Raw genomic sequence first — 26945 nt, forward strand, 5'->3', positions numbered from 1 at the left:
TTAAATGTCATGTTTGATAATCACATTTCAGCCATCTATTCCACCCATCCATGCATCCACCCATCCATGCATTCATCCATCCATCCATTCATCCATCCATCCATCTATCATCAATCGATTCCATCCATCCATCCATCCATCCATCCATCCATCCATCCATCCCTCCGTCCATTATATATGTTTTTTTTTAATTAGCTGCTTCTCCACAATCTTTCCGAGTGACCTCCTTCAGTAACCCTGGTTAGGAGTCACTGCTGTAAACTCTATCTGCCTATCAAGGACATTTTAGACCCAAGTGATTTAAGTCCTGGATGGTTTGGCGACACCTGTGGTTGCAGGTGGTAACTGCATGCATATATTAATTACACAGGTACTAGAGTTTGATTACAAATGACGTGTGTCTACCAGTGTGGGCAGCCATCCCACCTTAAGAGGCTTCTCCATTAGAAAAGCAACAGGTGTGTATGTTTACAATGTAGACAAACAAACTGTGAGGTCACATTGTTTTAATTAAGAGGACTGTCACTGACTGTGGTTGTTCAAATCAAGTTCAGAATGTTGACATTTAACTTTAAGAGACATTAAGAGGACAATAAAGGCAGCATCAGGACAGGAATTAGAAAAAAGATATAATGTTAATGACAAAAGCAACTGAAAACAAAAGTGAGCCAGTGAATGTCTGGGCCTTTAAAAAGGAAAACAATGCCATAATTTCACTCCTAAAACTCATAAAGTGAAATCTTCAGGCCTCTCTGGTGACCTTTCGACCTCTCGTGTGTTTATTTTCTTTATAGCCAAAAAGACCACTTGTTATTTTGGACTCCAACAGGCTGAATTTCAAAAGCGGTGGAAATTAATTTGTTCTGTTCCATCTGCAAAGTCATCCAGGATTTATTGGGTGCAGCGGTTTCCCCCAAACACAGAGGAACATATGAGTCCTTCTGCAAGAATTCCCTGAGTCATTTGACCTGTTTTCGTCTCAATGTGCTTCTCGACGATAACTAATCGGGCCTGAGGGCTTCGTGATGAAACTGCAACCTTTTTGGGAATGAAGTGCACAAATCCAGCCAATCATGGATGCCTGTCTCATTCAGGGGGTTTCCCAGGATCCCAGGAACCAAACCACCACATGTGGGTTCCCCCCGCATCCCATCCCCAACCCTGTAGGTAATCCAGCTCGCTGCTCTGCTTTTTCTCAAAGAGCTGAAACACGTTGAACTCTGCCTTCTCCTTCACTCCCCTCTCCTTCCTTTCTTTACCTCAGTGGCAGATATCGACACGCAGCCGTCTAACACGAAGCCTTTCAAGATATTTCGGTTTCGCTCCGGTTCTGTCTGTGTTTAGAATCACCCCGCTGGGTTTAAAGGGGCCAATTTAATTGTAAAGGCAAAGGGGAGTTTTTTTTTTTTTTTTAAGTGTGAAGCATGAGGGAACTAAATATGTGACACCATCAGCGTTATTTCAAAGCTAACCGCCGGGGCATTCAACTGGAGCCGCTGTTTCTTTCTGCACACACACACACATGCACGTTTACACTCGACTGCATGCGGTTTTAATCCCGCAGACTGCGTTTAAAGACGGTGAAAATGAACTTATTGTGTTCCCTCTACAAAGGCTTTGCAGCTTTTTATTTGAAGTGGCAGTTTCTTGTAAAACTTGTAGAATATGTGGATCCTTCAATAAGGAATGCTCTGAGTCATTTAGGCTTTTGTGTTTTTGCGTGTGTCAAACTGACGAGTAATGAAGCCTGAGGGCTTTATTGTGAAAATGTGCCTCCTGTAGCAGTGTTCGTTTTGTCAGCGAGGGTCAGTCCTGTGTCAAAATGTCCTTTTCCAGTTTTTTATCATATTCAGTCACCTTATCCGTTTGTCTTTATGTCAAGCTGTAGTTGACTAACAGTCTGAGAAGTCACATCCTAGTCTAAGAAACTAAAACTACTTTAGTTTTAGTCAATGAAAGTTTTAGTCAATCTAATAAAGCAAACGCCGACACTTTTGCACGATTTTGCTGCCATCTTTCACAGGATAAAGTAAAAGATCTCAGACTGTTACCATGCACACAAAAGGTTTATTCTCTCAAATTTTGAGCACATATTTGTTATAATCCATGTTAGTGAGTGCTTCTACTGTTGCTAAATAATCCATCCTCGTGATGGTTGATTAAACATGCTGCTATGCTGACTAAAGAAAAGTTCGCCAGAGCTGTTGCCCGGTGATTGAAGGTTTACTTCACTGCAACAATCTCCAATGTTTGTTTCTGTGAATTTGTTTGCACAAGAATTTCTGCACAAACTGTCACAAAGTGTCAGAATGCCTGTTTTCACTGTACCAGGTAGATGGCAGACAGCATATGATGTGTGAGAGAGCAGTTTGCTAACGTCAACGTGCCCATACTAGCGGTCTAGTTATGATATGTGCAGGTGCATGATAATGCACGGCCCCATGTTGCAAAGACCTGTACACTATTCCTGGAAGCTGAAACATGCCAGTTCTCGTACAGCCTCCATACTCACCAGATGACAAGTTAGCACAGCCACTGAAGAGGAGTGGACCAACACCCCAGAGACCACAGTGATCGACTCTACAAAGGAGATGTGTCACTCTGCATGAGGTAATGTTGGTCACACCCATCTGTGGCCCGAGTCATGTGAAGTCCACAGTTCATGCCTAATTAAAGCCAGTCCAAAGCACACCTGTGCACTAATCATGGTCTTTGATCAGCATCTTTATATCACACACCTGTCAGGTGAAGGATTAACTCAGCAAAGAAGAAGTGCTCATTCATTTTACACAGATTTTTAACAAATTGGCGCCTAAAAACTGAGAGAAAGAATGTAAATTTCATCCTATTATCTGATGAAAACACAAGTTGATTGAGAATGCAGCTTTGCAGGAGGTGTTTGGTCCGGTGGTCTAATGGATTAAGGAATTAATCCAGACGTGAAACATGTTCTAACTTTGCATTTCTTTTCACACACAAATAAACACATTTCAAGTGTCCTTGGGCCTGATACTTGATTTTAAACTATTATATTATTATATTATGTGTGCTGCTGGTGTATTCCTGATATGGCGCAGGCAGCAGAGTTAAAAAAAAGTAATCTCCTCTTTATTGTCCACAAAAATAGAGATCTTGGTCAAGTTTTTTTTATTGCATGTTGATGGAGTCACAGCTAGTGTTCGATGATGGTGGTGCCTTCTCATTATCAGGACAAAAAGGTAATTGATGGACATATATAATCACATTAACACAATCCTGCAGGAATGATGAAAAACAGGATTGTCTTTTTTTCCGGACTGACCTTGGGATTGCTGCTGTGGTCACCGAGCCGAGGTTTACCCGGTTTCCAACTTGGACCTTTGAGGAAAGCTGACAGTTTGTTGTTGATTTTCTTGTAGTATTTGGATTTTCTCCACAAATAAAAATAGTAGTGTAACTGAAAGAGAGAGAAAAAACAGGAAGTCAAACATCAATCAACATACAATCAAACGCCACATTCATCCGATCAGTGTTAACTAAGCCACGGCTGTGCTAACTGATGCTGAGTGGAAGTGTTTCTGCTCTAACAGGGCAGGACGCTGCTCACGCTGCGTTCAGCCAAAAAGCGAGGGCAGCAAAAATAATCCTCACATCCACCTCCTGACATTTCGTTTTATTGGCCTCCTTCACCTCAGCTGGGCGCTTTGTTTACACTAAGGTAAAAATGTTATGGTTACAAAATGGCCACTCAGCCAGCGAGAGAAACATGAGCTCACGCCTCATCTGACTGAAGAAGGTGTTTATACTCTGATGGACGGAGGCGGCTGACTCGTTGTAGCTGCACCACTGACAGGACTCACCTGGACACGGAGGATTTCAAAGGTTTTGATGGGGAACACCAGGCCGTAGATGACTTTGTCCGACTCTAGAGCAAAGGTACCTGAGGAGGACAGTTTTTAACAGATACTTGGAGCCATAAACGTAAATCTCAAAATGTAATCAGTTGCATCTTACTGACGTTTGGTCAAGTATGAAAGTTTGAAACAGTTTACAGAGTCACTGTTTCCCTTCATTGTGTTGTTATGACAGGTCATACCAAACTTTTTGGCTTGTAAAAAGCATTTTTTTTTTTTGCACTTTGACAGCTAATCTGTATTTAATATATAATGTTGTAATTTAGTGGTAAATGGTACTTTATCAATTCATTGAAGAAAGGTGCAAAAAAAAATCATTAACTTACTGATCATTTGACATGCAGAGAACATGTTCACATGCTAATACTGGCACAGTTAGCATTAACTAAATGGAAGCACTGAAAGACAATAGAAGTAACTGATTACTTTTTCTTACCAAATAATCGATCCCAGATGATCAAAATTCCTCCGTAATTCTTGTCAATGCAGTAAAGGTTCCTCCCTGTTGAGATAATATTCTGTGAGATGACCTTACAGATTATTTACACTCTGACCCCAGATCTACCTGCACAAACATAACCTGACCAGCAAAACCAAACATAATCATAATGAGACATGAGCAGTTAGCAACATTGCAGCCTTAGTCACGTTTCCCGTTGCTCTTCCTCGGTACGTCGATGTAATATCTCAGACACGACAAACAAAAGAGCAAGCAGTGATTCATCTTTACAGAATGAAGCTCATCTCACCGTGATGAACTCTGTGATGTTTTGGGGTGTTGAAGATCCACTCCAGAGGTCCAAGGTCGTTGATCAGCTGAAATAAATAGAAAAGTAAAGTACATTTATATCAAATATCTCACATGGAGAATGTGCTCAGTAAATTTCATCACAATCTAACTTTTTCAAAATTGAAAGGGGTCTTCCTCTGAATTTTACTCACACTTGCCTGTTTGATTTTGATATTTATTGTTAAAATGGTCAATATTTTTCGGGATTTTGAAGCTTTTCTTTGACCCAATCACAATCTGTGTCAATCTACTGATCGTAGATTTTGATAATAAGTGGAAACTTTGACCTGCTTCTACCTTAATCCACTCAAGAAGCCTAGTTATTGAGATATTTTAGTCTCAACCAAAGAGGCGGAACAACCAACCGAGGGATATCCCTAGAACCGTGCCGCTAGCAAGGCTGAAAATGTTCATCGCGATTTCCAAGATGATGTTTTCAAAAGATTTGTATATATAAAAAAAACAGTTGCAAACCGAAAGATATTCAGTTTATTATAATTAAAGACGAGGAAGAGCCGCAGATCCTCATATTCAACAAGCCGGCACCATCAAATGTTTGGGATTTCAGCTTGAAGAAACAACTATTCATTCAGTCGAAGTTAGTTAATGATAAATTGTCTGACTGAATAATCATTTTAGTGTTCGACCACTAAAACATTTAAAAGTAAGACAAACCAACCTTCTGATGGGACATAAAACCAAAGGATTCCCATGAATAACAGTTTGAAGGAGGCGTTATCACAAACATTATATTATGCTCATACATTCATATTCTAGTTTGTTTTCCTGATAAAAAAGCTCAAATGACTTCAATTGCTCATTGAAGAACCATATTTATGGGCTGGTAGCTCAGCAGCTAGCGGGGATCAGGATAAAGAGCCAGGAGCAGAGACGTTAATGGTACCGTTTAAACCCATTAACACACACATGCACAGAAAATCACACAGTGAATGCATCATACAGTAAATTTTGTGCATAAAACCATCGACCATGAAGCGTTTTCTCTTCTTAGATATCAAACAGATGCACCAGTGAGACATTAAACATTACAGAGGTCACAGAGCGCGTTTCACACAGTTCATGTTTCTCTTTGGCTGCAACGCTCAGATATTTTTGATGTTTCGCATCAATACGACAGACCTCGTTCTCAGTCTGGAGAAATGTGCACGGCTGGACAGAATTTCTCAGTGATTCATTATTTCCATGTAATGGCTGCGTCTGGCAGCCGAGCGTGAGAGTTTCATCTTGAATGAAAAGGGTCTCCCACCACTTCACTCCGGCTCTGAGGCTCGAGCGCTGCAGCGCCAATAAATTACATGACATCAAAAAAAAAGGCCATAAAGGAGGCATAAATTACATCCCTTCAGAAAATTGTGACTATTACGACTGTTTTCACTAATAGTGCACTAAAAGATGGAAGGCGTTCCAAATCCATTCATTCCCTCTCAAGATTGTTGGGATTGTAAAAGTGATACTCGCAGTCACTTTAAAGGCGGACAGAGTGGTCATGCTTCTGTTTGGAATATTTCATAAAATCTCATTATTTTTTATTGAACGCAGGTTTCACTGCAGCTCTGAGTCTACAAAGGCTCGACTTAGCAGACGGATTAGTATTGGCACGGGGAGAAAGATAACTTTATAGACTTTTTTCAGTCATATTAGCTCTTTAACTGCACAGCAACAGTGAATGAAGCAGTAAATTCATGCACAGCCACGGGAGCTACATGTCGACTGATTATGCTATATATTTACATATTTAATCACTGTAATATATTGTAGATATTACACAGTATTCATGTGCTCCACCTACATAAAACTGCCCGATTAAATTAAACAATGTGAGCCCGCCCTCATCAGTGAAACGACCATATAAGTGGACTGTGAACGCAGTTTATCACGACCCATACTGACGTTTGTTGTGAGGCTGTCACCTCTAGTGGCCGTAGTGATAATTACAGCAGCAAAGGAGGAAGTCAGGTGAGTATAAAGAGCAGTTGCGTCCACACAGAGAGGAGGCCGGTGAGGACGGCCCGGTTAAACAAACACAGGACTGTGATCCAGGAGACCAGAAGTAAGTAGTTATTTTAACCAAACCCAAATGGCAAAATTGCCGGACACAATTACCAATGACCCACATACAATATATGTGAACCCAATGAACCAGAACTGCCCCAAGACTGGGCCGGATCCAGCCCACCAGAACAGAATGAAGTGTGGCCCAGATTTAGGCCAGTTCTGGTCTATTAGGTTTGCTCATGGCTGACGTGCGGTCATGATACTGTGGCTCAGGTCTGGTGCCATCATTCCATGCGGTATGTGGGCCGTAATTAACGTATCTGGTGTGGGTCGGATCAGAGTCGCAAGAATTTTGCTATCCAGGAAACCGTGATGTTCCTAAACCTAAACACACTGCACATGTTGGTCATGTTGTTTTGGGAGTTATTAGGCAATCGACCCAGTCAGTCATTCAGGTGTGAGGAGGTGTTGGATTAAAAAGAAACCTGTAAAATGGCAAACGCTGACAACAAGCCAGTCAAAAGCAAATTCATTCTGAAAAGTTTATTTTTTGCTGTTTTCCACTTTTAAGGATCCAGATCATGATGTGTGTGTCTTGTTTCAGTGTTTTCCACATCAACAGATCAACAGAATCTATAACCTGTGTTTAAGTATTTACCTCTGTGTGGATCCAGAACTGGTAGAGAAGGTTCAACTGTATGTGAACAGCGAAGATCGCAGGAGGTGCAACCAGAGCCAAGGGCATGTAGAAAATCTGAGGAGGAGAGAAATGAACATGAAAAACTACAGTCTATATGCTTTCTACTCAAAGTCCTCTTTTATTAACATATCGTGTAATATAAGAACACATCGAGCCATTTTATGTGCAGCAGATCTTAAAAAAGCAGATATTTTAAGATCAAACTATATCCTCTGTAAGAGGCTACAGCTGAGCTCAGATTGAACCTCGCTCTGTGAATTCTCAAGATTGGAAATGATGAAACCACCTGACAGGAACAATATGGGGGCGGTAGTTTTTTTAGCAAACACTGCTCAAGCAGGAGTAAACAGAGTAATCATTGGGAACTATTTTTAGCTCCAGATCAGGTGTTGACACCAGCAGGACGGCGCATGTGGGTCAAAATAAACCACAGTGTGTTCATGGTGATAAAGGAACATGTGACCCGGCGGCTCATCGATGCACTTTTAGTAGTTTTAGCAAAAAAATGGAGCATTAGGCACAAATCAGCCTTTGCTTACACAGATGATACTTGGTGGTAGGGGTTACTAATTAATCATTCCCACTAATAAATAGGATTTGTTGACATTCGTTGGGTTTCCATCTAATTGTCCAGAGAATCTGAAGCAAACTTAAAATGTTGCAAACAATTTCTTAACAAGGAAAATGTGAGGAGGAGGTGATGAACCAGAAACAAAACCAGTTGTTTGCCAATAAACCGACAGGGATCCAGCTGCAGCCTTGCAGATTATCCAAATCCTGCAGAACACGGCCGTTTTTTAGCAGCCATTTCTCAGACTGCAATTATTTTATTATCTCAGTAAGTAAAGACGCAACTCATAACCCGAGGCCTCAATATTTATGAACATGAAAATGTATTTTTTGGCCTGCAAACCCTGCAAGAAACTATTTCCTTAACATTCGTGTTGTGGCTGCAGTTAGATATACTTGAATAAACCCCAAAGAAGAAGAAAATGAAGAAACAAAACAAGCTGCTTTGGCAGTCTATGAGGGAATGTGGGAATTAACCTGGCAATGGGAATCTAAGGGGATATCTGAGAAGACACTGACACTGCTTCTTCTTCTTCTTCTTCTTCAGCTGGTCATGTGAGTTAAGTGTTGTCATCTCCCATTAAGTGCATTAAGCACCGTTTCACTCAACCTTTTCTAATGCATAACATGCTCATAACAATATGTTGATAGAAACACGGCGACATAAAGAGAATAACATCTTACCCATGATGTGAACTGCTGGGTGAGGGACTGTCTGAGGGCCGTGGTGAGGTTGTAGTACTCTGAACTGTGGTGAACCTGGTGAGCAGCCCAGAGGACGGACACCTCTGGAGGAGATTACAAGACAAAGATCTGACATAAAACAGGAGTCCGACGGTCCAAATGTCACACGAGGTTATCACCACATCCTCCTGCTCATTAATGTGTTACAGAGCTGACGGCAGCTGTGTCACGTTCATTAGATTCATACACCAGCCTTGAACCCTCACACACATTCAGCTGCCTTCCTTTACATCACCACGAGTGATTTATCTCAAAAAATCAACTCTGCTCCTTCTCCCAGATGAGTAACTAGACACTTTCACCCCCAGAAGGAGTCACTGCGCTCCCGGCCAGCCGTGATGAAAAGCCGAGGCCTGAGCGTAGCCGGCCGTTGGGGGTGGGGGGGTTTCGGGGCTATTATGACGGCGGGGGTATTCGGCTGCAGCTGGTTAGCTTCCAGCCTGATGTCCCAGTGCTCCAGTTTACATTCCTCTGCTGTGTTGTGATACTTGCTACATTAATATCTGTGTTACACTTCATTTTAACATCCAAAGGGAACATGCTTGTTAAGTTTCACTGGATCTCCGGGCCGTTTTCCGGACCACCCCGTCTGGTCTGTGCTTTTTGGCACCTCCCCGTCCACTCTGGCTTCTGCAGCCGTACATGGGAGAACAGTAACCTTCAAATATTGCAGAACCACAAAGGCCCATATAGACTATGTATAGTAATGTATTTGTTGTAATAAAAGCAGCCCGAGTTATTAGATGAGGTTTAAGGTTTATGTGGCAGCCTTGATGTGTGACGGGATTTGTGATTAAGGGATTCATTATCGAACAATTAAACTTGAATAAAAAGAGATATGAAGAATGAAAGAAGAATGTGGTCACATGTGGGCGGTTCAGAAGCTAAAATGTCAGGGTCAGAATCACACGTTACATGAACAGTATGAATGTGTGTGTCCCTGCTCACAGCCTTATTTTAAAGTCGATGACGATGCGATTTAAAGTTTATAAGACAATCTTACCCTGCGAGGCTGCTGGATTCACAAGATCACGTGATCATGTGAATCCATCTTACTTGGCGTCAAGCTATGGGCATGTGAACGGACACACAGTGGCAGCTACAGGTGTGGTCAAGGTGTGACAAAAATGGTGGCTCCTTTAGCATCAGCTTTATCAGAACAGGAGAGTATTTCTTTATTGAAAGTAGACTAAAGAACGGCACTGAAAGCTTTCCGAGATGGCAAAGATGTTTTCGCTCTTTTCTTGATTGACTTTTAACACCTGGCCCCACTGGTGGCAACACTCCTTTACTGTTGATCTGATTGGTTGAAGTTAGCCTGCGATAATAATAATAATAATATAATAATAACTTTATTTATATAGCACCTTTAAAAACAGGGTTTACAAAGTGCTTTGACAAAGAAAGCAGAAGCAGGATACTCAGGAACAATTAAGACAAACAGAGCAATAAAGTGCAATAAAAACATTTCATATAGGAGCAATGGAAACATATAAGAAATGGTAGAACATTAAGTAATTATATAGAGTAAAATACAGAGAATACAAACAAAACTGGGAAGATAAAAATAAATAAATAAAGAAGTGATAAAATGAAACTTAAAAATTAAAAAGTAAAAGAGGAGACGACATCACAAAAAGGCAAGTCTATAAAAGTGGGTTTTAAGAAGTGATTTAAAAGAAGTTACTGATTCTGCAAGCCTTATCTCCTCAGGTAGGTTGTTCCAAAGTCGAGGGGCTGTGACAGAGAAAGCTCGGTCGCCTTTAGATTTAAGCCTCGACTTTGGAACAGCCAGGAGACCCCCACCCGAGGATCTAAGGCTGCGAGTTGGTTCATATGGGGTCAACATTTTAGTTATGTAGCTTGGAGCCAGACCAAGGCGAGCTTTAAAAGTGATCAGTAAAGTCTTAAAATCAATTCTAAAACGAACAGGGAGCCAGTGAAGGGAAGCTAAGACTGGGGTGATGTGATGTCGTCTGTTAAAACCAGTGAGAAGCCTAGCTGCTGCGTTTTGAACCAGTTGGAGGCGAGAGAGGGACTTGTGATGTATGCCGGAAAGGAGGGAGTTACAGTAGTCTAGTCTGGAGAAAATGAATGCGTGGATAACTTTTTCCAAGTCAGAATGTGAAAGTATAGGTTTGATTTTTGAGATGGTTCTGAGTTGGAGGTAGCAGGACTGGACAACTGTTTTAATGTGTTTGTCGAAGGTGAGCTCTGAATCAAATATGACTCCCAAGTTTCTAGCAGCGGGTTTAATGTTAGTGGAGAGTGGACCAAGGCTATTTGCAGTGATGCTGGTGTCTGTGTTTGGGGGACTGAATAAGATGATTTCTGATTTTGACTTGTTAAGTTGAAGAAAGTTTTGTGCCATCCAACAGTTGATGTCATTGAGGCAGTTTAAGACAGCAGCTAGGCTTCTTGGGTCATGCGGTCTCAGCGGAAGGTATATCTGTGTGTCGTCTGCATAGCAATGGAAAGAGATGTTGTGTTGTTGAATGATGTGGCCTAGAGGAAGCATATAAATAGAAAATAAAATTGGACCTAAAACTGAACCTTGCGGTACACCACAGGTAACTTGAGCTGTAGATGATGTATGATTACCTATGGTGACTGCAAAGGTTCTCTCTAAAAGGTAAGAATAAAACCAACTAAGCGCAGTGTCCTTGATGCCAACCCAGGTTTTGAGGCGGTCAATTAAAATGGCGTGATCTACAGTGTCAAATGCGGCACTGAGGTCTAAAAGAATTAAAATTGCACTTTCCCCTCTGTCGACTGTTAAAAGCAGGTCATTGGTAACCTTGAGGAGGGCAGTTTCTGTACTATGTAATGCTCTAAAACCTGATTGAAACTTCTCAAAGATGTCATTATCACACATAAATGCTAAAAGCTGAGTTGAAACCACCTTTTTTAAAACTTTGGATAAAAACTGGAGTCTAGAAATTGGCCTAAAATTACTAAGAACAGATGGATCTAGGTTTGTTTTCTTTAAAAGAGGTTGGACCACAGCGTGTTTGAAACTGGAAGGAAAAATGCCATTTTCCAGAGAGCTGTTAATAATCAATAAAATACTAGGCCCAACTATGTCAATGACGTCTTTTAGAAATTTTGTTGGAATAATATCAAGACTGCACGTAGTTGATTTCATCTTGGTCATGATTTCAGATAAAAGAGGCATAAAAACAGGTGTAAAATTGCTAAAATGTGTGTGGACGTCCCTACTGACATGTAAGATGCGGTCTGGAGGAGTTATTTTCTGCTTGATATCATTGACCTTGTTGATAAAAAATTCTAAAAACATCTCACATGTGTCATCTGAGGCATCACTAAAATGGCTGTTGGAGGGAGTAATGACGGAGTCTATGACCTGGAATAAAATTTTGGGGTTTGAGTGATTGGATGAAATGAGATGTGAGAAGAAGGAAGTTCTTGCATCCTTAACTGCTTTCTGATAAGTCCTCATGGATTCTTTCCAGATTTCATAAAAAAAATGTGTAGTCCTGTTTTCTTCCATTTTCGCTCTTTTTTCCTACATTCTCTCTTTAATCCCTGGGTGAGATCGTTTAGCCAGGGCTGTGGAGAATTCTTTACTTTCTTATTTTTGTAAGGAGCAACAGAGTCCAGGACCGTCTGGGAGGTGTGATTAAAAAGAGAGACAAGCTCTTCAGTGCTAAAATTTGGTTTAAAAGCAGTTAAAAAAGCAGAATTAAAAAGCTCAGAAAATTTGCTAGCAGACATGGAATTAAAAACCCGACGTCGGGCTGCTGTAGTGCGTTCAATAGCTACCTGAGATAAAACCACATTGAATAAAATTCCTTTGTGATCAGACACACAGATATCCTTTGTCTCAAAGTTACCTGGGCTGAGACCGCAGTATAAAACCAAGTCAAGAGTGTGACCCTTTGAGTGTGTTGGTCCTTGTACTCCCTGAGTGAGGTTAAAAGATTCAATAGTTTCCATAAAATCTGTGGCAAGAGATTGGGTAGGGCAGCAGACATGTATGTTAAAATCACCTAGAATAAGAATCTTGTCATATTTTGACATAAGATGGGATAAAATTTCAGCAAACTCTTGGATGAAAACACTGTTTGGTTTTGGAGGTCTGTAGATTATTAGAATTAAAACTGGGACTTCGGAGTGTAAAACAAAAGCAAGATGTTCAAACGATGTAAAAGTGTTATATAAAATACGGGTACATTTAAAATCATTTCTGTAAATGACTGCAACCCCCCCTCCCCTGCCTGATATTCGTGGTTGATTGAGGTGTGTGAAATTAGGGGGGGTTGACTCGATGAGAGGGCTGCTGTCTCCCTGGGTTAACCATGTCTCTGTGATGATAAAAAAGTCAAGGACATTCAAAGTAATAAAATCATGACATAAAAAGGTTTTGTTGTTTAGGGATCTGATATTTAAAAGACCAAAATGTACAGGTTTACAGACAGGTGTATTGGATAACAGAGGTCGTGAGGGGATATGGATTAGATTGTTCTGATTTGCAGCGGAGGGTTGTGATATTGAGCGCGCTGCTGTGGGTCTACGGTAGGAGATGACAGTAGATATAGAAGAAGGCGATACAGTTCTGGGAGGTGTAAAGACAGTAGTATGTGACAGTGACTTAACAGATCCTACCGTGCCGCCATGTCAGTCTCTCAGAGTGGAGTCCATGTTTTCTGACAACATCTGGGATCCCCTCCAGTTTGGGTGGAGGCCATCACGCTTCAACAGGATGGGCCTCGCCCAGAACAGGTCGAAGTTGTTGATGAAGGGGATCCCAGTGGCGGCACAGTAGTCTTTAAGCCAGGTGTGGAGTGAAAACAGTCTAGACCATCGTTCTATTCCTCTGTTGTGGGTGGGGATGGGGCCTGAGATGATGATCTTGTTACCAGTGTCCAGTAGTGAGATAAGAAGCGATTGAAAGTCCTGTTTTAAAACCTCTGATTGTCCAGCTCTGATGTCATTTGTTCCAATGTGGATGATGATGGTGCTGATGTTGGAGTACTTTGTTAGGATAGACAGTGATCGTCCAATCACGTGTCAAGTACTTTTTGAAAGTGCCTGCCTCTTTCCAAAAATTCTTATCTGCCACGTCAGGGTAAAGACGTTGGAGAGAAGAAGGTCAGAGAGTTAAGATGATACCACTCACATGTCAGTACAGTATATATGAAGCTGCAGCCAGCAGCTGCTTAGCTTAGCTTAGCACAAAGACTTAAAACAGGGGAAACAGCTAGCCTGTCTCTGCCCAAGAGTTGTGAAAACATGATACATCTTGTTTGATTAAACAGTACAAAAACCCAAGAGTAAAAACAATAATTTAATGTTTTACAGGGGGTGATGTGGCTGACGACTTTTGGGTCCAGTAACTTCCTGCAGTGTCTGCTGGTTGTTTTGTGCGACTTAAGGCGTCTGTGTTCACTTCCTGGTTATGCGGGTCATTGAATATGCGCAGTATAGTTTCCCCGGCTGGCCCGGCCCGTGAGTTCCCGCTTGGTGCATAGACTTTACAATGTGATGATGTCACAGATTTTTTAATTGTGTTCCTCAGCTTATTGGAAGTTTTACAAATATAAAGCCTCCATGGATCAAAAATGCATAATAGAAAGAGTCATTATCGACCTCATTTGGGGCTCTTGGTGTCCCGTCAACAGCTTTACAGACGTCTCCTTTATAATGGCAGTCTATGGGGAAAATGCTTTTTGGGCCGCCATGCCAGTTTGGAAGCAAAGCTGAGCTGCACCATCCTGATATTTGGCTTTTTGGAGTCAGAAGTGTCCATATTTGTATGAGAGGGTGGAGCTGAGGAGGATATCCTCACTGGAGAACCTGAGGATACGCTGTGGTAGCAACTCGTCAATCCCAAAGTAGCCACGCCCTGAAGAATACCCTGCTTTATCATCTATTTTACTCTAAATGGGACTTGAAACTAGTGATTGAGACCATAAACTCATCAGTACACTGTCTACTGTTTTAATAAATCGAGTGAGAATTGGGGTCATTTTTTCGTAAGCTTACATACAATCAGACTACTTTTTGAAACCAGTACATTCCCCCCAGCTGACCATTCGAAAAGAAAGCAGGTTAAGACACGACCACATTGGTTTCACTTTCAATACCAGGAAGCTCCGTCCATAATTTATTCTATGCTATGCTGATACTTTAATGTTTTGGACTGAGCCAGGCTCGCTGTTTCCTAGTGTCCTGTCTTTGTGCTAAGCTAAGCTAACTGGATGTAGCTTCATATTTACACAAGAGTGGTATCTGTTTATGTTCCAAGCCATTTCTCAAAATGTGAAACTATTCCTTTAAAGTTGTGAACTTTTTACATAACAGTGTTCAAGCACATAAATCCAGGTGTGCATACTCACCGACACACACACACACACACAGACACACACACACACACACACAGACACACTAGCAGCTGCCCAGTGTGGGATTTACTTCTTTCTATTTTGAGAACATCATTCATTCAAACTCTCTTTAATAAACTTGTGAATTGTATCAAGGCGAGCCGTCGTAAACCCCGAAGGGTCGTGAGTCCGCTGCACCTGAACAAACACACAGCTGAGAGCTGAAGGTGTGTGCGGCGTGAGCGGAGGAGCACCACGATCTGTCCCGACTCACATCCAATCAGTGAAGCCGAGGTGGAATTCCTCAAGCGTTTGAGGTCAAACGTTTTTGTTGGGAAACCCTGAGGAGAAACTACCGCTCCAGAGCAATACTCCACACCTCGCTTTATTCAGCGGGGTTATTGCTGGATTTCAGCAGGTGTGAGGGAATAAATGTCACAGGGAATGTTTTTGGAAGTGTCACATACAGTGTTAAATGGTGGATTTTGGACTGAGTCAAAATGGAAGCAACAGAGTTAGATTTTATTTCAAACTTTATTTGTCCTTTCAATGTGATGGACAGTCTGCAGACAAGGCATGAGTGTGAGGGGAGGGAAAAGAAAAGAAAAGAAAAGAAAAAAGAAAGCGTCTACAGCAGTCAAGCGCAGAAATTATGACGTTTCTTCCCCCCTGCACCACGGGGGATTCAGAGATGAACTGTCCTGCTAAGAGACATATTGAGAGGATAATCCAGTCTTTGTTTAATTCCAGCAACCTTTTGCTTTTTTTCTCCTCGCTGGAATCGCGCTTGGCAGGGTCCAGGACCAAGGGCGGCTAAGATTGATGCTCGTTGTCATTGATAGGAAGTAGGAACCGCTAGGCTTCACTGCAAGCCCATGTCCTCATCTCTCCGACTCGGCGGGACGCCGCATAGTTTGGCAGGGCCTATTCAGGAGGGAAGCCCCGTTAATGGTGAGAACCAATGCCACAGAGCCCGCGTTCCCAGCAAGAGTAGAGAAACGCTGAGGACGGCACTTCCATCTGGCCTCCAGCGAGCCTTCCACTCACGCTTCCTCAGGAATAATAAGGACGAGTGCGCGCTAATCAGGTGGTAGACAGTTATTACAGTGTTCTCACTATAAAAATGACAACACTGATCGTTTAGTCAAACCCCTTCAACACTATGTTTATGTTTACCTAATATTAACCTCTAGTGGCTGCGTGAATTATGACTGTGGAGTTCTGTAGCACGAACAGCAACACAAAACCTTTTAAAGAGGAGGTCGGGACGATAAAGTGTGCAACTGTGACACAAAAAGATTGTTGCTGGCAACCGATTTCCTACGAATACTCATGTTTTTTGTGCCTTAACTTGAATAAATCTTAACCGCAGCCACGGATAGGGTTGTATGAGATTTATCATGGTTTTGTGGCATCACAGTATACAGTATTACACAATTCTTCTTCTTATTATAATTATCAGTTACAATGACCCTCGATGGGATGAAATTAGAAAGGTTTTTGTTGCCTTAATGCCTCGTTATAATTCAAACTTGATATAAACGTGAAATATAAAACATGGATCAGAAAGCAGTCATGTGTTGTTTTGGGAAAGGCACCGACTGACCTTGGATGACAAACGACCTGTTTCATCGCCTATTTAGAGTGAATTGTTGCTTATACCATGCCCCAAAAAAAATACTGGCTGTCACGCGTTCATTAAAACCATGCAACAGGACACCTCAAACATACGGTGCCATTGTAAATAGCCAGCCCTCTCGGAGCGGAGTGGCACAGTGCGCTCTGGGCACAGTGTCTTGGGAGAGGGGAGCAGCAGAGCGCCAAGAGCAGTCAGTGTTTCATTAAGAGCTGAAGTGGCAGTCCTCCTCGCTAAATGTAGAAACTGTGGAGTGATGGGTGAATTAATGGAAATAATTCAACAGACATGAGCAGAGAAGAATGAGCTGTTTGTACGTTAAACTGGTAGTCTGTGCCTCTAAAACTTCCTTTCATGGGCATATTGTTACCGTAGTCTGTCTCATTAACTCTCACACTGTCATCCTCTTCCTCGTCTTTTTCTCTATGATGTTATGTCAACACTTTGCTCACATCCGATTCATCTAAAATGCAAGTTTGATGACGACACTTTCACTGACGTTTGTTTGGACAGCTTGACTTTACCCAAAACCAGCAAGTTAGTCCAAGATGTGCCGTTGTGTAGATATCAAAGACGCTAGCAAAGCAACACAATACATGAAATAGTCACAGCAGAGACATCAGATGGGTGAGAAGATGTTTTTGCTGCGTATCTTAAGATTTTACAGTAACGGCTGAATATGACAACAGAATCAAGTTTGCCGACTTGACACGTCTCCAGAACGCAAATCAACCGCCACCCGGAAAGAAACACTTAAATTAAACAGCACTATTATTTTCCAGCATGAGTATCCAGAGTAATATGGCCACTGTTTCTTGGAAGAAATGTAGCAGTTGACCTTTTTAAAAGTCACTTTTCCATTTACCTTCATTGGTCTTGAGTGGAGGCAAACATCTAAAGACAAATAATCTAAAAATATCTGCGTGGTCACATATCACTCGGGTAATTTCCTGTACTAAGTGGATACAGTATAAGCACGATAATATACTTCAAGGTGTTCTGACACAGTCCACTGTATATTGTCATGTAAGCGTCCTGCAGCACCAAACCCTGTGCAACTAACACAAGTAAAATAAGCCCACCAGACCGCGAGGAGAGGTCCTGGCAGCGGGGTGACGTCATCCTACGATTTTGCTGCTGAATTATATCATGACACGTAATCAAGGCCTATAAGTCATAATCAGTCATGTTACGTGACTGAGTTACACTTTAACAGAGTCTGTTTACGTCCACCTCAGCCCTGTCAGGAGCAGTGCTTATATAACCAGAGTCATATAAACGTCCTATTGAGCTCCATAAATTTAGCTCCGGTGGAAGCCTGCAGTTAAGTGCCAATAATTACCAAACTGTACCTGATAATGCTGCTATAAAAAGCAAGTCCGACGGATGAAAAAGAACAATAATCAGCGTTGAAGGAGGACATAATCGACTCTCTATAACCACCGAAACCTTATGAAATGCTTTTTACAGTTCACATCAATCAGCTGCCTGATCATCACCCTCAGCGACAAACTGCTGGCATGAAAACATGTGCGGCCCTCTGAGTGGTGGGCTGCCCTGTCAATCACGGAGGTAATGGCCTGTGAACAGCCCTCCAGTGTTTGGATTGGAGGGCTCTTGGATGGGGTGCCAACCCAAACAGCGAGCGTCGGACTCGGCGGGACAGTCGGCCAACTCCCTCAATGCCGCTGCCATACTTCATGCTGTCCACACAGCTCAGTCACACACACTAAACTAAACACACTAACCCTGGTCAGGCCCACTTACAGCTCTCTCAGACTGGGTGTGAAAAAACTGTAAGTAGAAAGTGAAGGGTGAGTTAAAACGGCTTTTGCGGTCTTTATTTTATTACATTAAGCTTCTATTTTAATTGTTCCACCTAAATCAGTGAATAAAGTTATACAGTTGTTTTTGTACAGTAATCTGTGAGGCCCGGTCCCCAGAAACACTCCACTGTGGCGGCAGCCTCAAAGAAATTAAGAAAGCATTTATTGGACCGGAAAAAAGCATACAGAAGTCTCCATCTTGGCTTTTTGGAGTCAGAAGTGTCCATATTTGGACGAGAGGGTGGAGCTGGGGAGGATATCCTCACTGCAGAACCTGAGGATACGCTGTGGTAGCAACTTGTCAATCACAAAGTAGCCACGCCCTAAAAAAACGCCTGCTTTATCATCTATTTTACTCTGAATGGGACCATAACTTACTAAATGAATTTGTACAGTAATCTGTGAGGCCCGGCCCCCAGAAACACTCCACTGTGGTGGCAGCGTCACAGAAATTAAGCAAGCATTTAGCACACGCGTCAGAGTGCAGGACGAGTCATCAACAATTTTAGCGTTTTCCAGTAAGTTGCAAACTATAAAATACCATCAAGTAGCTTTAAGCATACATCAACAGTCATAAATGTGTAAAAAAAATATAAGGTTCATGGGTTGAGACGAGATTAAGTGAGGACACAGTAACATAATAAAATGTCATCATGGTCGTGGTGGGAACTACAAGCATCCACATTTAAAGTAATCCACATGTGAGGCATTACCGCTCATGATCATCCTTCATATTCACACTTCATCCTTCCAATCGGCGGAGGTTTGTGCTCAGCAGCGTCAGCAGTGGAGATCTCCTCGTCCGTCAGCACTGTTGACAGAGGGAAGTCTGTCCGAGCGCACGAGGGCAGCAGACAGCCGGACTGTGGCCTCTGCTGAGCTCAGCGACCCTCTCGATGATCATAACACACTTTTCTTTTCCACACTTTGTTTTAAATGCTGTACATACAGGCCCTGTGGACGTTTTCCCTTTGTGATGTCGGGGGTTCAATCACACCAGTCCCTCTCTCTCTCTCTTTCATCGCGCTCGCAGCAGACAGAGAGTGAGAGCACGCTGACCTATAGATCACTGTTGATGTTATCGCTGCCTCCCATGAGGCCTTTCACTTCTGCTGCCGTGAGCGAGACCCCCACATCCTGGCCAAACCAGACCGACAGAACCAGCAAACCAAGAGGGGGCCCTGGATTCTTTTGTGGGCCCTGCAACCTGCACCGGGCCAGGAACTCGCCGTCACGGTGAAGATTTATGGAGCCCGGGGGCAGGTTAGCCCCTCCACCGCCTCCGCCCTGCCACACAGCCAGGAGGAGCTCCCCTTTAAACAATAACATCCACATCGGCTGCGTCTCCTCGGGGACGGAGGACAGCGGAGGAGTGCTGAGCACATCTGTTTGTCTTAACAACTGCTGCTGTCTGCAAAGCCGAGTGGGAGGGGTGTGGACGCACCAGCAAACACATACAGAGGATGTAGTAAGGTGAAAATAAAAGAGAAAAGGGACCTGAGGGAGCGGAGGGGAATCACAGCGGGGAAAAAACTGTTGAAAACATGAACCTGATCAACGGCATTTAAGTCGATGAACTCTTCTGCGCTTCACTTTTTGATATGACAAAACAACTTTTACATGTCCTCCTGTCCAGACATGTTTTCCTGAACTTATATCATGCCTGAAGCCAAAATATAAACAGACTCTGACCCGTCTGACTCTGACACAGTGAATGAAATAAAGAGTGCTCACCAAAAATCACTGGATCAAAATTGGCAGAGTGATTGGTTGTCAATACAGCACAAACACAACGCCTGGTTAACTTTACCCACAACCCATAAGGCTAGAAAGGCACCACTCAAACGCAACAATGGGTTATTTTTGATGATGATGATGATGGCACCGTCCATCGGCCCAACCCTATTGTCCTCCATACCGATTTTATGGTACGGAGGATTTGATTTTACGTTTTCATTGTTTGTGGTGCTCCAAGAAGACACATTGAAACCCGATCTGAGCGTCCAGACTGAGATGTATCTGCAGAAATCTGACTGGAACCATATTTCAAACCACCTCGACCACTGTCCAGACTTTCAAAAATCAAAATGGATCCAATCTGGATATGCCAAAAAACACGGATTTGAGCTGGCAGTCTGAACCAAGACAAAAAAAAACAAATAAAATCCATCCAAAAACATCAGCAGATATTTTCTAACAATCTCAGATTTCTGACCGTCCAGTCAGATCAAACCACTTTTCTCTGGATAACCATGAAGTGATCGGTTTACACTGGAGATCAATGCCTCACTCTCCTGTTCCAACAGGAAATGCAGCACATTTAGGAAGTAATGAAACTTTTCTCTGAGCTATAAGTGTAACACAGAGCAGCAGCAGCAGCCAGTGTGGTGAGACAACTGCAGAGTAACTCCATTACCTCACATATAATCAGAGTACAGACAGCTGACTGCCTGATTAATGGCTGCAGCTCGGCTGGCATGCCTGGATATAGATGTTGCCCAAGAGCAGAGCAGCTATTAGTGGCGCTCGCGATATGAGGTTAGAATAAACAAAATCAACAAGCCTGTCAACAACACGGCCGCATCCGAACCAAGTCGGCCTCCCGCTCACCCAGAGGCATCTGGACCCAGACGGGTTCAGAATAGATTTTAGGTTTTGAACATATATAGTCTGTCTGAGGGTGAAAGAGGAGCAGAGGGGAGAGCAGCGGACCGTTGACCAGGTCACCAGGTTATTGAACCTATGTGTTTATGAAAGTGGATTCAGTGGCTGTTAATAGATAAACCGGTGGTCAAATGGAAAGGATCACTTATTATTTCAGAGGTTAACGGAGGCACGCTTTCTAGGAAATGTTTAAAAAACTAAAAACGTACATCTTTAATTCCTCAAAAGCAAAATAAAACCATCATAAAATGCAAGAAGAACAGATGTCTAAGAAGGTAGGACGCACTATAACTACAGTATATTTAGAAGCGGCTGTAGGAGGTAGAGCGGGTTGTCCAGTAATCGGAAGGTCGCTGGTTCGAATCCCCGGCTCCCCCAGCTGCATGTCGAAGTGTCCTTGAGCAGTTGGCCTTGCATGGCAGCCTCTGCTATCAGAATGAATGTGACAAGTGTTGTAAAGCGCTTTGAGCGGTCAGTTGACTGGAAAAGTGCTATAGAAATGCCATATATTGATTCAGGGACATTCGCCTGTGAGTTCAAGTAAATATTGATATCAAGAGATAAACTCCTCTGTGTGTGTGTGCACAAGGGTCATTCACATGTTTGACATCCAACATTCAAACCAAATTAATCAAAGCCCACTAACAGCTACTCTGTAGTTCACTTAGCTTGTTATTTTAAAGTAGAGTTTGTACCCCTGTACTGTAACCGAACCCATTTTGCTTTTCACTTCCGCCCTTTTATTTGGAGGTACTTATAGCCTACTGCAACTTTTCTATAAGCTTTGTGAGGTTACGTTATGGAAGAAGATAAAGGGATAGGGCTGATAACTTACCTGGCAATTACACGACGTAACGTATCTCAGGCGATGCTGATTTTTTTTCATCCAAAATTGTAAGTTTAAAAGCAAATTCAACCTCATGTTGTGTCGATCATGTTTACACCCTGAGCTCCCTCGTCAGCAGGTGAAACTCTCCTGCCACTGTCCTGTTTTCAGTAGAAGTGTGAGGACCACAAACTCATCTTCACTGCTCGACGACTCCATTTTGTCTCGTATTGCAAATTTTTGCAATGAATAGAAAAATACACGCATCAGACTTGTTTTTTTAGGTGATAGATGAAAAAAAACACCTACGAGATAATGAACTCGGTGAGCAAAGGCCTTAACACGACAGTAATGCATTCCTCATACTTCCTTATGTGTAATACGTCACTTTTTTTTAGCACAAACCCCAACACAGCCACAAATATGTTCTAGTCACAGCTTTTTTGCTAATATTTCAGTCAATTGAGAATCCTCACTCTCATCCAGACCTGGAGGCTGCAGACGGGGCGGCTCACTTTCCTTTTCAATCTGCTGCTATCTCCAGGATCGCAGCATCTGGCGAGAGCCGTGCCAAGGAAGTAATATATCCTCGGTCAAGATGGCATCAGCGCAGACGACTGACGGCCTTTCAAACTACTTTCCACTTAATTACCTTCGAGCTGTCCTTTCATGTGGAAGTCATGAGAGCGAAACTATGAAAAAACAGCCATAAAACTGCTCGAACTGCAAATGATACTCGTCGCTGAGGCTAATAAGGGCTCATATTTCCCAGCCGAGATGTCACTTCTGCCTCTTTTTGCAGATCTCTATTGTAATCTTTCCCTTATTATGCAATATTAAGATTAATAGCTCACATGTCTCGACCCAATGGGATTATCGATGCTGTTTTCAGGCAAAAACACGGCAAGATTGTAAATCTGCTCCAAGATATGAGTCCAATAAAACGCGACAGGCCCTCCTAAAGCAGCATTACATGACAATTTGACACTCATTAAACTGCTGAAAAATACTTTCTAACCGCATCCTACATCTGTCGAATTCCTCAGTGCTTCATTATAGGCAACATCCATCCCACACATCGGAGTATTTTGGTTGGACCTTGCTGTGGAAAGAGCCTCGGGTCAACGGCTGGTTGACCGAGATGACCTCGGCTGACCAGAGTGAGGACTTGAGGACCGTGCCGGCCCTGTCCTGCGGTCGGTGAGCACTTTGGTAACAAGGGGAAAAGCATATATCCTGAGCGAAGCACTGCGGGCGCTCAGCACCAGACAATTATCTGTGACCCTGCAATGTTCCATAATAACAACCCCAACAGGCTGAAAGAAGAGGAAATGAAAGTAAGTGGAAAGTGTTTTTAGACGCAGAAATGATTCTGCAGTTCAAAAATAAAAGGATTCCGACCAGATGAACCGAGCAGATACGTGATCCCTCAGACGTCACTCCTACTGCATCGTCAGACAATGAGGGCAACGACGGGAACACACACATCATTAAAAACCTCTTTCATGTTTCACTGAGTATGACTCAGCAGACATATTACCACTGTGATTCTTAAAAATAAGGTCACACACACGAGGTCGTCAGCCCTGGAGTCTGGAGTTTGTTTACGTCATCACAGAAGGATTACTTGGTATTTGAACCACTCGTACTGAAGTATCGGTTAAGTTTTATTCTGTCATTAAACAACCTCAACACAACAGACTTTTTTCCACATGTTCGCCTACAAGTCAAGCATCAGCAGTACGATACAAAACACTCTGACACTACAGGGACTGATTCAAGTGAGCTTTTGTTCATCTTAATTTGTCTCCAGCTGGTTTTCTTTACGTCTCTATGACAGATGACAATCTGTTGCAATCTGTCCACTCAACATCTACATTATGTCTGTCCACGTCTGAGGTCAGAGGATTCACTGTAGGGTTTGTGAAGCCCACTGAGGTGATGTAATTGGGATTTTGGCCTATATAAATAAAATTGACCTGCCTTGACTTGCCTTTGAAGGGCACACAGCAACAGTATTGATTTTATTATGCCAATGCCCCACTACCACAGTGATACCCTCACTGTCCTTGGTCTTTTTTACATAAACATGTGTGAACGCCCCATAAAAACCTGATCTTTGAGTTTGAAAATGCCTCAGAAATCTCCTGCAGGAATCTTGCTTGTTTATGTATTAGAAGACTGAAAGTTAGCTGCTAACCTTTAGTTTAACCTTTATATTACTGCACTGTGATTATTTATTCATGGCTTCAGAGTGCCACTAAAAAAACAACCTCTACCAGCACCCTGAGGCAAAGTTCTTAGTCACCTCAAAATCATGTCGGGCAGCTCTTGGCGAGCCGCGGCCGTCGGTTTCAAAAAACACAGCTTCTGTTTAGTCAGATTCTAACCAGTCCAACACAGCGGCACTGGACTTTTATCCAAAAGTATGCGGACCAGACGGCGGGCAGCTTGATGCGCCACTGACACAAATAAACATCAGCGCTGGCCACAAATAAATACCTCTCTGGCCGGTGTGCAGTGTGGCAGCCGAGCATCTGGCACGTGCACCAGTGAGCCAACACACATGGAAAGATGTGGAGCCACTGTAGAAACACTGTGTCCGGGATATATATTTTTTTTATTTCTGTTTTTTTATAGTGATGCTGCAGGACGTTCGCTGCTCTAGAGCCATGACTATATACAGCTTGTTGCCGCGAGAGCTCCGAGGTTAAGACCACAAGCCCTCTGGAGACCACGGCCTCTCACATCTGCACAGCTCCGAACCAGCTGGATGTAACTCAGAAATAATTGCTTCCTCCACGACGTCCAGGAAAGCATGATGTGTGTTGCTATCTTCACGACTCCTCCCTGCAGGGATGGCAACTAAATCAACATTTTACACCCATTTATCAGCGACTGGCTTTGTAGTTTTTTTTTTGCTCGTATTATCTGAGGGACGCTTGAAGGAGGAACGGGGAGATGTTCATCTGGTGGTTGGCAGTCGAGGAAAAGTTATCTAAGATTTACTATACTTAACACTGAGAACACAAACACAACACTTGATGCTCCACAATCATCATCTTCTGAATGTGCAAAACCTTACTGAGTGAGCCTTCATGAGATGGAAGCAGCTTATTTAACCAGATTTTGATTAAAGTATAACAGTTTGAAACATCCTGAGTGTGTGTATGATGAGTGGAGACGAGGATTATCCTGCAGCCATCGTCTGAAAAGTTGCTAATGATATTTTAATACTTTTTTCCAGAGGCCACAATTCAAATCCACTTAATCTAAATCCATTTAAACACCATGAATCCAAGCTGACCACAGCCACTTCTTCAAAAATCGCTCTTCTGAACACTTGTTTCTGAGGCTGTGTGCGTCAGTGTGAGTGCTGGTACCGTGAGCGAAGCGATGGACCCAGTAGTAGCAGAAGTCCACTCCCAGGAAGGTGAACCACCAGGTCCAGGCCGAGTCCCAGGGCAGCTCCACCAGGCGGTACCGGTCCCACACATACAGGTAAGCGGTCAGCTCGCAGCCTCTCATGACCAACCTGAGGGAGGGACGGACAGAGATCTACGTCAGTTACAGTACCTAACTTCAGACAAGGTAATGGTCCTTTATGAAGGAGGAGAAGAAGAAGAAGAAGAAGGAAAAGAAGAAGGAGAAGAAGAAGAAGAAGAAGATGAAGAAGAAGAAGAAGAAGAAGAATATTTTACTTATGTCTCATATCACATAATGTACCACATGGTGAAACCGGTACTCTGCATTAACCCTCAGGCCTGAGGGAGCAGTGGGCAGCTACAGATCTGAACCTGTGCCTTGCTCAAGGGTACTGACTGCAGAATGAACCTAACCATATTTTCCTCTTTGTTAAATCAAACAGTCTGAGCTGCCTGAACACTGAACACTCACATGGGGAGTCTGGAGATCATTCCAGCAGATACGGAGGTGAGTCCATCAGTGATGGTGACCACTGAGGCTCCGGTCTTCAACATGCCCACCACCAGCTCCACCACCATCAGCCCGATAAAGAAAGGAGTGGCCTGCACACACACACACACACGCACACACACACACACACACACACACACACACACACACACACACACACACAGAATCATGATTCAGCACTGTTACAAACTGTGAAAACACGACAGTTTCAAGTCCACTGTTGCTTTTAGCCGTTGTGTTGAGCTTGAATATTTGTCTTGGCAGACGAGCTGAAAGCTCGCAGGACTTTCATGTCTGGTGATCCGTGGTGTTTGTTCCAGCGAGCGCGGCTGGAGCGACGGCTCTGAAGCTACAGCGTGTTGGCAGGTCGGAGATCACAAACATTTGTCTGAGCGGAGCAGCTCCGGAGGTACAAATGATCTCACTGGTTGAAATAAACATCAGCGCTAACAAACCACATGCTTCATTTTTAGGATTGTCAGGTGGAAGCCAAGCAAAATAAAACACGGAGTAAGAGATATTAATTGAAATTGAAATTGTTCATGATGTTCATTGATAAAATACAGCCATAAAAACTAATCTAGGTAATGTTGGTCTGTTAGCCTGAGTAGCCATAACGACGTGTAGCTAGCAGGTAAGTTAAGCTAGCTAGGTGATTATTCTGAGAATAATTAAGTATAAAAAAGAAATTAAAGAATTAATAAGTAATTTGGTAATAAGTAACTTATTACCAAATGTTTCTTCTACTAGGCTGTGCCTCCTGCTTTTTAAGTATTTTCGCTAATGTAAATTCCTGTTTGAAACAAACATTTTAAAAAGTGATGGCCTGAATATAAACTATGGTTTAGCCTCCTAAAAATATTTAATATAATAAATAAACTATCTGCAAGTTGCTTCAGAACTTTTTGTCATTAAAACTGAGAACTAAACGTGCTAGATTACTAAAATAAATAGCTGAAAAGTGTGTAGTCATGCTGCTGTTCTCTGCCACTAGCCAAGA

General features: G+C 42.7%; 1 protein-coding gene across 1 annotated transcript in view; it reads right to left on the reverse strand.

Moving 5' to 3' along the window:
* Positions 1 to 26945, reverse strand: part of agmo (alkylglycerol monooxygenase) — a 55713-nt gene that overhangs the window by 22892 nt on the left and 5876 nt on the right. The window contains exons 2-9 of the mRNA XM_073484816.1: positions 25907 to 26037; positions 25393 to 25544; positions 8654 to 8757; positions 7358 to 7453; positions 4643 to 4709; positions 4330 to 4395; positions 3840 to 3919; positions 3302 to 3436 (exon numbers count right to left, since the gene is read on the reverse strand). Coding sequence (XP_073340917.1) covers positions 3302 to 3436; positions 3840 to 3919; positions 4330 to 4395; positions 4643 to 4709; positions 7358 to 7453; positions 8654 to 8757; positions 25393 to 25544; positions 25907 to 26037 — 831 coding nt within the window. The remainder of the gene's footprint in view (positions 1 to 3301; positions 3437 to 3839; positions 3920 to 4329; positions 4396 to 4642; positions 4710 to 7357; positions 7454 to 8653; positions 8758 to 25392; positions 25545 to 25906; positions 26038 to 26945) is intronic.

Source organism: Pagrus major, chromosome 17 (assembly GCF_040436345.1).
Source record: "Pagrus major chromosome 17, Pma_NU_1.0".
NCBI classification, from domain to species: domain Eukaryota; kingdom Metazoa; phylum Chordata; class Actinopteri; order Spariformes; family Sparidae; genus Pagrus; species Pagrus major.